Source organism: Onychomys torridus, chromosome 10, assembly GCF_903995425.1.
Source record: "Onychomys torridus chromosome 10, mOncTor1.1, whole genome shotgun sequence".
Taxonomy (NCBI): Eukaryota; Metazoa; Chordata; class Mammalia; order Rodentia; family Cricetidae; genus Onychomys; species Onychomys torridus.
This window is the reverse complement of record NC_050452.1, coordinates 44,773,120-44,785,815: the sequence shown is the minus strand read 5'-3', so window position 1 is coordinate 44,785,815 and position 12,696 is coordinate 44,773,120. Positions and strand designations below refer to the sequence as shown.

Sequence of the window (12,696 nt, the reverse complement as noted above, 5' to 3'; positions counted from 1 at the left end):
GGTTAAACACTTGCTACAGAAGCATAAGGATCTCTAAAACCCAAGTAAAGACAGACACAAGGGACTGTTAGAGCAAGATGGCCAGCAAGATTTGTCATGTCAATGGCCGCTGAAACCTTGCCTACACACACACACACACACACACACACACACAGAGTTGTGCTCTCACACATGTAAGACATACAGAGAGAGAGAGAGAGAGAGAGAGAGAGAGAGAGAGAGAGAGAGAGAGAGAGAGAGAGGGAGAGAGAGAATAAATAAATGGGAAGCAGGAGTAAAGCACCCGGAACATCTGGTGCTGTTTATATTACAATGTTCCCCTGTTCTTAGTGTCCTCACTATTCTATCTGACGATGCCAGTCAGTCACCTACAACACTTTTCCTTGTTTGATGGTGATGCTGTCCTAAATGCTGTGCAGGAACCGTATCCCTGTCCTTTGCATCTGACATTGTCTTCTGGGAAAGAAGTTAATGCAGGGGTGCCTTGAGTGATTCATGTGGCCTCTGCCACCCTTAAAAAAAATGTCTAGTTCCAGCATTACTAGTTCTAGGAAAGAGGCACAGGGATTTCCCCACTAGTGTTACATGTTATGCTAAGTGCTTGGACAACCACGTAGCTTTCCAGTTTGGGGTGGGAGGATTTGCTGGGAGGTCCTCTGTGAGCTTTCTGGAGAGTTCTGAATTCCAGAAACACATAGAGATGCAAAGTTGGAATAGTGGAAGTGTCTTTCCAGGATGATGTAATAGCCAAGTATGGCCATAGTGCCGCATACCTGCAAATGGGGCATTCAGGAGGATGGAGAGTTATTTACAGCTTGTTCTTTCAGGGTTTGGGACTTCCTTGATGTTGTTTGGAGACAGGGTCTCGTTCAGCACAACCTGGCCTGGACCTCAGTATGTGGTCAAGGACGACCTTGAGCTTCAGGTCTCCCGACTCCTCCCGAGTGCTGTTGGCATTATAGATGTGCCACCACACCATGTGTGTGCCTGCTGAGGATTGAAATGAGGGTTCCCAGCATTCTAGGCAAGCCCCCCACCACCTGCGGGCCATCTACAGCCCTCTGTCTGCTTTGCAGCAGTTCTTGGGGGTGTTTAGTTTCAGCTCACTATAATGAGGGGAACAACTAAGGACTCTGAGAGAGAAAAGATATGTCAAGGTCATAAACTTCAGTAACAGCGGAACCAGAAGCAGAGCCCAGATTTCTTGCATTCAAAATCAGGATCATTTCCTCAACAGAAGGATGTAAGTGAGGGACTTGTTCATATCATGTTCAAGGATAATTTCTCTGCAAAGGGTGCTGTCAAAGTTTGGCAGCAGATGGTCCAAGAACACTTATACCAATGTGTGGAAAGTGATTTGGGAATATTCGAAGCAATTCTTAGAAACAGGCTGTCCAGGACTGGCAAGATGGCATAGTGAGAAAAGACATCTGCTGCCATGCCTGGTGACCTGAGTTCAATCCCCAGGACCCACTTGGTGGAAACAGAGGATAGACTGCCACAAGTTGTCTTCTGACCCAGGTGTTTATGCATGCACACACATGGGCACACACATGGGCACACACACACACACACACACACACACACACACACTAAATGTATTTTTTTCATTTTACTTTATTTGTGTGGATAGTTTGCCTGCATACATGTCTATATACAACTTGCCTGTTCGGTGCCAGAACAAAAGCATCAGAGCCCCTAGAACTGGAGTTATAAATGGCTAAGAACCACCATATGGTACAGGGAACTGACCTGAGTCCTTTGGAAGAACAGCCAGTGCTCATAACCTCTGAGCTATCCCTCTAGTTCTGATAACTGTAGTTTTGTTTTTTTTTCAATTAAAAATAGTCAGCCGGCCATTGGTGGCACGTCTTTAATCCCAGCACTCAAGAGGCAGAGGAAAGTGGATCTCTGCATTTGAGGCCAGCATGGTCTACGGAGTGAGTTCCAGGACAGCCAGGGCTATACGCAGAAACTCTATCTCCAAAAAAACAAACAAACAAACAAACAAACAACTCAATCTGTTACTGTTACTGACAGAAAAAATTCAAATAAATTAAAAGCTACATGCCCAACGCCAGTTACTGCAGCCTTCTTACAACAGATTAAAACAAGAAAAACAAACTGATTTCTATCAAAAGACAGAGCTGACCAAGGAAGGCCTATGTCTGTCATCAATACAGAAACTGTCACATTGCTGAACTAATTATCAAGACTACAACACACGGAAAATGTTTAAACTGACCTTAGTTGGGACGTTAGCTTCTAAGGAGTGGAAAGGAACACAAAATCTGAGACCTTTTTTTTTTATGTTATGGAGACCTTTATTTGCTTGCTTGCTTTTTAGTTTCTTGAGCTAAAGTCTCAACACATAGCCAGCCAAGCCTGAACTCATTATGCAGCCCAAACTGCCCTCAAACTTATCTTCATCCTCCTGCCTCAGGCCTCCTGAGATTACTAGTGAGTGCCACCACACCTAGTGACTGTGGTATTTTAAAGTAAGACTTAAGTTTTTATTTTGTTCTCTACTCGATAGCTTTAACAATCGACAAGTTTACAAACTTGAAGATATTTCCGCCAATATATGACTGAAGTCTGGCAGACTTGGAAAATTGACTTTCTATTTTTTCTTTTTTAAATTTATTATTATTATTATTAGTATTATTATTATTATTATTATTATTTTAGAGATAGGGCCTTGCTATGTAGGCCTGACTTACCTAGAACTCTCTACATAGATCAGGCTGGTCTTGAACCCACAGAGATGCACCTGCCTCTGCCTCCCAAGTGCTGGCATTAAAGGCATGTACAATTTTGCATCTGTCCCTGGAAAACTGAGTATCTTTTGTTTATTGTTCAGTTTCCTGCACGTAAACAAAATATCTTGATCATACCCATCCATCCCCCTTCTCCCCCCACACTCCCAACGTGGGAAATTAACTTTTCAAATGATCAGGGGTCCCTTAAGGCCTTCCAGTGATGGTCAGGTTCATCATCTGTATTGAAGCTGCCCTTCCCACCGGTGTCCCGCCATGTCGTCTGACCCCTTCACTTCTTCATCTCTATTTTATTATCATATTTGCTTCCTACCACCCATCGAATTTATCAGCTTGGACTTCTGACGGAATCAAAAAGATCAGCCTGCTGGACATGGGAGGGACCTGAATATGGATGAGATGTTGGGATCCCTACTGTCTCTCAAGGGTATTGAGTCCCAAGAGCTGGTCCTAAAGCAAAAGGCGGCTAGGTTCCTGTTGAGCTACTGAGTCTAAAGCACAAAGGTTGACGCACCCTTCAGTCAATCATTCCAAAGGTAGATGGCCTTGGACAAGATAGAAGGTAACCTTGGAAAACCGTAGGAGACTGCATCCCATTCACATTGTCCCAGCAGATCCTTCTGAGTATCATCCATCCACACATCTGCAAGATTTGGGTCAAGTGGACAATCTCGGGGCAAACTGAGTCAAGTCATAACCAACAGCGCTGCGCAGAGAGCCTCCCCCATGGTCCCTAATGAGAAGTATCTTTGCCTCCAGTCCAGAGCAAAGATAACCTGAGATACCTTGATAGCTTGTGCAAACAGCAGCAAGGGAGCGAGACGCGGGGTGAAGCACAAAGGTCACCTTGGGCTGTGCCAGCACGTGCACCTGAGTACCCAGAAATCCAGGTTGCAAACACGTTGCAAAGATGCAAACCTATCGCCTTCTACACTGTCCTGGTTCCTATTTTAATGGTGATGTGACGAAGATTTTATCACAACTCAAAGGCTCTTTCCTAGGATTACCTAGTCAATAGAGGGCTATTTTGAAGAAACTCGCCTCCCTGTCCTTCCCTACTAGGCTGGTTAAGTACCATTAGTTTTTCTTTAAACTGTTCATGTATTTATTTACTGGGGAGAGGTGTGTGTGTGTGTGTGTGTGTGTGTGTGTGTGTGTGTGTGTGTATGCTACGATGCACATGTGAGACCAGAAAACACCTTTCAGGAGTTTGTTCTCTCTGTCACACATACAACCCAGGCGAACCTTGAACTCCTGATCCTCCTGCCTCTACCTCCCAAGTGCTGAGATTACAGGCCCCCACCACCGCTTTTGCTGGGCTCTGGCTAATCCCTGTTTGGAGTGCGATCACGCCTTGATCTTGATTGCATCACACTCTCCTTGGAGTGTTGGTGGCAGTCCCACGAGTGAGGTTGTCAACTAATGGCTCAACTCTCATGCTCGTGCAGTGCGCTCCTTATGTACACATCTGGGGAGCACAAGTCAGAAGGGAATTTGTGACTTCTTGTTGTTGTTGTTGTTGTTGTTGTTTTTCAAGACAGGCTTTCTCTGTGTAGTTTTGGAGCCTGTCCTGGAACTCACTCTGTAGTCCAGGCTAGCCTCAAACTCACAGAGATCCGCCTGCCTCTGCCTCCCGAGTGCTGGGATTAAAGGTGTGGGCCACCGCTACCCAGCTGATTGCTGTGATTTCTAAAGATAAAAGTACTAGAGATGGCTCAGTGGTTAAGAGCACTGACTGCTCTTCCAGAGGTCCTGAGTTCAATTCCCAGCAACCACAGGGTGGCTCACAACCATCTGTAACGAGATCTGGCACCCTCTTCTGGCCTGTAGTCATACATGCTGCATGCTGTATACAAAATAAACAAATAAATCTTTTTTTTTTTTTTTTTTGGTTTTTCGAGACAAGGTTTCTCTGTGTAGCTTTGGAGCCTGTCCTGGACTAGCTCTGTAGACCAGGCTGGCCTCAAACTCACAGAGATCTGCCTGCCTCTGCCTCCCCAGTGCTGGGATTACAGGTGTGTGCCACCACCACCCAGCTAAACAAATAAATCTTAAAAAAAAAAAAAAAAAAAAAAAAAGATGAGTCTTGAAAGAAAAAAAAAGGACTAGAATCATCGAGAGACTAAGTGGCTGCCATCAGGGTGGAATGTCCCCGTTAGAGTCTGCCGTTCGCAGCTATAAAGAAAGCAGATCTCAAAACTTTCCACAGTGATTCTAGCCTCAGAACAGCTCGGGAAAGTGTTCAGACCATCCTTTCGTTCTTTGATAATGTCACACAGCCTATTTTAATATTCCTTCCCACCTCCCACCTCCTCCCTGACGCCTCCCCCACCCAACCCCATTTGTGCTCTTTCTCTCTCTTAAAAAACAAAAACTAAAGAAAATCCACTAAAAAACATGGAGTCCAAATTATTTGGGCAACTTCTGAGCATGGGGCCTGCACAGATGTGTGCTTGGTATACCTGTGTCGCTCTGTAGAAGAAAATGGATTTTTCTCCTCCTGGTATCTGTTATTTACAAATAGCTGCTTGGGGTTGGGGATTGAGCTCAGTGGTAGAGCGCTTGCCTAGCAAGCACAAGGCCATGGGTTCGATCCTCAGCTTCAAAAAAATAAATAAATAAAATACAAATAGCTGCTTGACTAGGGTGGGACTCTGGTCCCCCTCCTCCTCCTCCTCCTCCTCCTCCTCCTCTTCCTCTTCCTCCGTGATGAGACTTTGGTCTGGCTTGATCTTGTACAGGTCACACACAGTCTCTGTGAGTAACTAGCACAGATCCACAGCTGAACAAGGTGGGCAGTAGCAGACTTGGAAGTGCTCAGCCCTAAAAGGGATGTCTTTATCACATGCAAACACACACACATACACACACACACACACACACACACACCCTCAAAGCTCACAGATCCATGCAGAAGAGGGGCCTGGAAAGTTGGGAGAGCCAGAGGTAGCAGACACTGTTAAGGAAACAGCATTTTCCAGACACACAGGGCAGATGCACACATGAACTCACTGAGACTACGGGTGAGACCCTTTAAGGCAGCCGGCCTTGGTCTCTGCTGGCTCCTTGCAGAAACTACAACCTCAGCCTGGAAGCTAAAGCGGATCTCCGTGAGTTCGAGGCCAACCTGGTCTATAGAGTGAGATCCAGGACAGGCACCAAAACCCTGTCTTGAAAAAAAACAAAATATGAAAAAAAGAGAGGGGTTGGGAGGCTAGAGCTTAAGCCCTTCTCTGAGAGGAAAGCACTCACAAAGATCCTTGTGCTTGGTGGCACACGCCATTAATCCCAGAAGCAGCAGAGGCAGGCAGAGCTCTATGAGGCCAGCACAGTCTACATAGCGAGTTCTGGGACAGCCAAAGCTACATAGTGAGACTCTGTCTCAAACCAACCAAACAAACAAATAAATTAATATCAAATTAATCTCTGGAGTTGCACATGGCAGTTGACTCCTGTAACGTCAGTACTCGGGAGGTTGAACTCTAAGGACTGTTTAGAGACTAGCCTGGAGTACATTATGAATCCTAGTCTCAGAAGAAAAGAAATCATGAGGACTTGGACATTTGAGTACTAAATTGTTCCAGGATCTATCTTGCAAGGAAAACACAGAGAGGAAGGGGGTGGGGTGGTGAGTAAGGACCTACTGCTGAGGTAATAGCGCTAAATGTCTTTCTCTGGAAATTTCTCCAGGAATGATTTAAATTTGACTTTTTTTTTTTTAACATAAAGCTGGTAGGCACTAGTTTTGAAATTCTTACCGTTTATATCAATACCTACTTTCCCCACCCTAGCAAGATTAATAGAACATTCTTGGGTCTATAGGACTTATCAAGTGTGAATTCGTTGCTCGTGACTGATTGTTTTTGACTTACGAAAGGCAGTCATCGATGGTTCATCCTGGTAGAAAACATCTCAGGTGAGTGGAAGAAAACTAAAGAACAAAACTGAAAAATGGCCACAGTCAAAAATAATAACGGCAGGGCATGGCGGCGCACACCTCTCATCCCAGCACTCGGGAGGCAGAGGCAGGGGGATCTCTGTGAGTTCCAGTCTGGCCTGTTTTACATAGTGAGTTCCACACCAGCTGAAGTTCCACATAGTGAGACCCCGTCTCAACCAACCAACCAACAACAACAAATATTAGAGAGGTATATAGTTGTCTTTTTGTTTTGTTTTTTGGTTTTGTTTTTTGTTTTTTGTTTTTGGTTTTTGGTTTTTGGTTTTTTGGTTTTTTGTTTTTTTTTTTTTTTTTTGGTTTTTCGAGACAGGGTTTCTCTGTGTAGCTTTTTGCCTTTTCTAGAACTCGTGTGTGCCACCACCGCCCGGCCTATTTGTCTTTTTAAAACACTCAAACAGGCCGGGCAGTGGTGGCACATGCCTTTGATCCCAGCACTTGAGAGGCAGAGTCAGGTGGATCTCTGTGAGTTCAAGGCCAGCCTGGTCTACAAAGTGAGTTCCAGGAAAGGTGTAAAACTACACAGAGAAACCCTGTCTCTATTAAAAACAAAAACAAAAGCAAACAAAAAAACACTCAAACAGGAGAAATTGGGAGAAATGAAGAGAGACATTAGGAGGCAAGTCAGTGGGCTGGGATATACCTCCCTGGTAGCTAGCAGGCTTGCCTAACATGCCCAAAGCCTTTAGACAATACCCAATACCCCATAAACCAGGCATGGTTGTGCACACCTGAGATCCTAGTACTCAGAAGGTAGAGGCCAGAGGATCAGAAGTTCAAAGTCATCCTCCAGTATACATCAAGCTCCACACTAACCTAGGCTATAGGAGACTGTGTCTCAAAAGAAGAAAGCCAAATGCTTTGAAGAAGCACAGCGGCCATGACACAGATGAAGGGCAACCCCATGGGTGGCCAGAATAGAGAAGTAACCTTAGGGTTGGGGATTTAGCTCAGTGGTAGAGCATTTGCCTAACAAGCACAAGGCCCTGGGTTCGATCCTCAGCTCTGGCAAAAAAAAAAAAGAGAGAGAGAGAGAGAGAGAAGTAGCCTTGTCTAGAACCCTGAATCAAGTCTCTCTTGGTCTCTTCTTTAGCTCATATCTCTGCTAGACCACATTTTTGGCTTTTAAGTAGTTTTCATAATATTTTGTTTTAGGGAGTTCCCTATGTTTCTCCTTCACACACCTCATTCTTGTTTGTTTGTTTGTTTTTGTTTTTTGTGTTTGTTTGTTTGTTTGTTTTTCCAGACAGGGTTTCTCTGAGTAGCTTTGCACCTTTCCTAGATCTCACTCTGTAGCCCAGGCTGGCCTCGAACTCACAGAGGTCTGCCTGCCTCTGCCTCCTGAGTGCTGGGATTAAAGCATGCACCACCACTACTCAGCTGTTCTAAAGTTATTTACAGTGTTAACCCTCACAGCATCCCCTTCGTGGACTCTATTGTTATCCATTTACAGACTCAGCAGCCTGCACTGTCCTGGCCTTCTACATCAGGACCAAAAGGGACTGAGGAGATATCTCAGAGAGCAAACTGCTTGCCACATGAGTATGAGGACTTGAATTTCATTTTTAGAATTCATGGAAAAAGGCTGGGTGTTGGGGCCATCCAAATGACTCAGCAGGTAAATAAGCCTGCTGCCAAGCCTGATGACTTGAATTTGTTCTCCAAGACCCACACAGTGGAAAGAGAAAACCAATTCCCCAAGGTTGTCCTCTGACCTGGACATGTTTGCCTTGGCATGTGCATGAAAACACACACACACACACACACACACACACACACACACACACACACAAATAAGTAAATGTAATTAAAAAAAATTTTTTTTGGCCGGGTGGTGATGGCGCACGCCTTTAATCCCAGCACTTGGGAGGCAGAGGTAGCTGGATCTCTGTGAGTTCAAGACCAGCCTAGTCTACAAGTTCCAGGACAGGCTCCAAAGCTACAGAGTAACCCTGTCTCAATAAAAACTAAAACTAAAACAAAAAAATTGAACTGTGCAGGATTTACTGACCCTGTCACAACCCCAGTGAGTAGGAACAGTGAAGACCAATGATATTTTCTTTCCCATCAGGCTCATTCGAAAGTGTGGCATAACTACAACCAGAACTTCCGCCCCCAGCAGAAGGGTTGGCTGTCCATCACCTTGGGGTCCCATTGGATAGAACCAAACAGAACGGAAGACTTGGCGGATGTAGTGAGCTGCCAGCACTCCATGGCTTCTGTGCTTGGATGGTTCGCCAACCCCATCCACGGGGACGGCCAGTACCCTGAGTACCTGCGGACGATGCCCGACGTGCCCATGTTCTCTGAGGCAGAGAAGGAGGAGGTGAGGGGCACGGCCGACTTCTTTGCCTTTTCCTTCGGGCCCAACAACTTCAGGCCTTCGAACACCGTGGTGAAAATGGGGCAAAACGTATCGCTCAGCTTAAGACAGGTGCTGAACTGGATTAAACAGGAATATGACAACCCTCGAATCTTGATTTCGGAGAATGGCTGGTTCACAGACAGTTATATAAAGACAGAGGACACCACGGCCATCTACATGATGAAGAACTTCCTCAACCAGGTTCTTCAAGGTTGGTGGCACTTTGGCTCAGTTTTTAATAAACGTATGTGTATGTATGTTTGCTCCTGTGAGTGTATGCCACGTGTGTACAGGTGCTCTGGGAGGCCAGAAGAGGGAGTCGGCCAGCCTGAGCTGGAGTTACAGGCTGCTGTGAGCCACCTGACTGGCATTGGTGCTAGGGACCAAACTCAGGTAGCTCAGGAGCATCGACAAGCATTTCTAACTGCTGAGCTATTCTCTCCGATCCCAGCTCAGGGTTGTGTTTAAGGTCATTATTGTGTCATTATTGATGTGGTTTTTCTCTTGTTCAGTATTGGCCAAAATTTGTTTTTATAAGTGCCAGGGTCCCGCCTAACTCAGATTGGCCTTGAATTTCTGTTTCTACTCCTAAGTGCTAGGATTACAGGCATTTACCACCCAGCGGTTTCATTCTTTATAAAGGACATATGGAGATATGTTTAAAGTTTCCTATCAAGAGTGATTATGGGGGCTGGAGAGATGGCTCACAGGTTAAGAGCACTGACTGCTCTCCCAGAGGTCCTGAGTTCAATTCCCAGCAACCACTGGCGCACAACCATCTGTAATGAGATCTGGCGCCCTCTTCTGGCCTGCAGGGACACATGCAGGCAGAACACTGTATGTAATAAATAAATCATTAAAACATTCTTAAAAAAAAAAAAAAAGAGAGTGATTATTGAAATCATGATCCTGTTGTTGTTGTTGGTGGTGTTGGTGGTGGTGGTGGTGGTGGTGGTGGTGATTTTTTGTTTATTTTGTTTTTCAAAAACAGGGTTTCTCTGCATAGCCCTGGCTACTCTGGAACTTACTCTGTAGAACAGGCTAGCCTCAAACTCACAGAGATCCGCCTGGCTTTTCCTCCCGAGTGCTGGGATTAAAGGCGTGTGCCACTGCCCCCTGGCATGTGAACATCTTGACATGTTTGAACAATGAAAGTTCTACAAACAAAACTGAGCTGTTTCTACGCTCCTCAATGCCACCTCATTCACTACTCAGGCAGTGACATTGACAAGGCCAAAGTCAGCTCACGGTGTCCCCACAGGTCAGGCTCCATCTTACCTCAACAGAATTCCTGTGGGTCTTTCTCCAGCTTGGAAAGCTGCTCTTTCCAAGTCCTAAGTATTGGAACTAGGGAGCAGGCTAAGAGGGTAAAGTACTTACTAGGAAAGCAAGAAGACCTGAATTGGACCCCCAGCACCCACATAAACAGCTGGCGGCTGCAGGACAGGTGAGATGACTCAGCCAGTGAAGGCACTTGCCCCACCAAGCCAGACCCCTGAATTCGATCCCGGGACTCACATGGTGGAAAGAGAGAAGTTATCCTCACACATGTACTAGGGCATGCATTCACACACACACCCACACACCCACACACACACCCCTCCCACCATAATATATAAGTAAAGTAGAACTTCAAAAATCTGTCCTAAGGACTGGAGAGATGGCTCAGAGGTTGAGAGCACTGACTGCTCTTCCAGAGGTCCTGAGTTCAATTCCCAGCAACCACATGGTGGCTCACAACCATCTGTAGATCTGTAGTAAGACTCGGTGCCCTCTTCTGGCCTGCAGGCATACATGCTGTATACATAGCAAATAAATAAATCTTTAAAATGAAAAAAAAAAAAAAAAAAAAGAGCAAGTCTTGGGACTGGAGAGATGGCTCAGAGGTTAAGAGCACTGACTGCTCTTCCAGAGGTCCTTAGTTCAATTCTCAGCAACCACATGGTGGCTCACAACCATCTATAGTGGGATCTGATGCCCTCTTCTGGCATAAAGGCGTACATGCAGATAGAGCACTCATATACATAAGATAAATAAATAAATCTTAGAAAAGAAAAGAAAGAGCAAGTCCCTCTCCTGGTCTCACTGCCCCACTGCAAGAAGAAACAGCATGAACTACAGGCACACCAGGCCCTGGGCACATGAACATGGCCGGCCTCATAGAACGCTGTCGACAGGCCCCTGGGTCAAGTGCCATGCACTTGAGCAACAGGGCTTTCTACCACACCCTTCCTCACAACACCACACCACCATGGCACCAGAACTACGGCTTGCTGAAATACAATTGCCTTTGGGAATCTTCTGCCATGGTTCTCTACCTTTCTTTCAAAAGAGGATTTTCTTCCTTTAAAAAAAGTGTTAATGATAAAGCCCCAGAATGCAGAAATGAGGCATTTCTGTGAGAGAAATAAAGGGTGGTGGGTTTTTTGGGGGGGGTTGTTTGTTTGTTTGTTTGTTTGTTTTTAATTAAAATTATTCAAGGTGGGTTGAGGCTGCTCTTACAGAGATCCTGGGTTCAATTCCCAGCACCCACATGGCAGCTCACAACTGTTTATAACTCCATTCTAGAGGATTTAATGCCTTATTCTGGGCACCATGTATACAGACACATAGGTAGTTCACAGATACACATGCAGGCAAAACACCCCTACACATGAAATGAATTTTTTGTTAATAAGCAAAAATAATAATTTTTAAAAAATGATTCAGGGCTAATTTCAGTTTTTATTGTAGACCAGGCTGGCCTTGAACTCGCAGAGATCTGCCTGCCTCTGCCTCTCAAGTGCTGGGATCAAAGGCTCTGTATTTCATTTTTACCTAGTAAGAAAGGTCCTTAGGGATTATCTTTTCCAATATTTTCTGTTTGCAAATGAGGAAATTGCCATTCCAAACCTTGCCCAATAGCTCCCTTCCTCCCACAGACACAGTGGGACCTGGCCTTGGGCCTCCTACCCTTCAGCCCAGCCACTTCTAACACCACTTCTCTGCCTTCCACGCCTCCAGTCTACATTTGCTTATGTTCGTCTGAGAGCTGGTATGTTAGTCCCTGAAGAACAGTATCACAGAATGGACAGTTGTGCACAAGCAGGAACCCACTCAAACTCAGAATGAATAAGTCCAGATCGCTAATAAACATCTACATCCCCAAAGGCTCTGAAACCAATGCCCCATGCCCCAGGACACAGACTTGCACACTAAATACAGCCCCCCCCCCCTTTTTTTAAATTTGAGTCAGGGTCTCACCATGTAGCTCTGGCTGACCTGGAACTCAATATGTAGACCAAGTTAACCTTGTACTCAGAGATCCACCCTCCTCTGCTTCCTGAGTGTTGAGATTAAAGGCAAGTACCATTAGACCCTACTAAACAACATGATTAAAAAATTTTGCCCGGGGCTGGAGAGATGGCTCAGAAGTTAAGAGCATTGACTGCTCTTCCAGAGGTCCTGAGTTCAATTCCCAGAAACCACATGGTGGCTCATGACCATCTGTAATGAGATCTGGTACCCTCTTCTGTATACGTAATAAATAAATAAATCTTAAAACAAACAAACACCCCCCCAAAAAAAAACATGTATTTAAAAAAAATTCCCGGGCAGTG

General features: G+C 45.3%; 1 protein-coding gene and 1 non-coding gene across 2 annotated transcripts in view; both read left to right on the top strand.

Annotated features, from left to right (window-relative positions):
* The window catches only part of Klb (klotho beta), a 37,217-nt gene that overhangs the window by 15,959 nt on the left and 8,562 nt on the right, over positions 1 to 12,696 (top strand). Inside the window, exon 2 of the mRNA XM_036200500.1 lies at positions 8,804 to 9,308. Within this exon, the coding sequence (XP_036056393.1) occupies positions 8,804 to 9,308 (505 nt within the window). The remainder of the gene's footprint in view (positions 1 to 8,803; positions 9,309 to 12,696) is intronic.
* Trnav-aac lies at positions 7,669 to 7,743 on the top strand. Its single transcript has one exon. It is a non-coding gene; the product is annotated as a tRNA-Val (tRNA).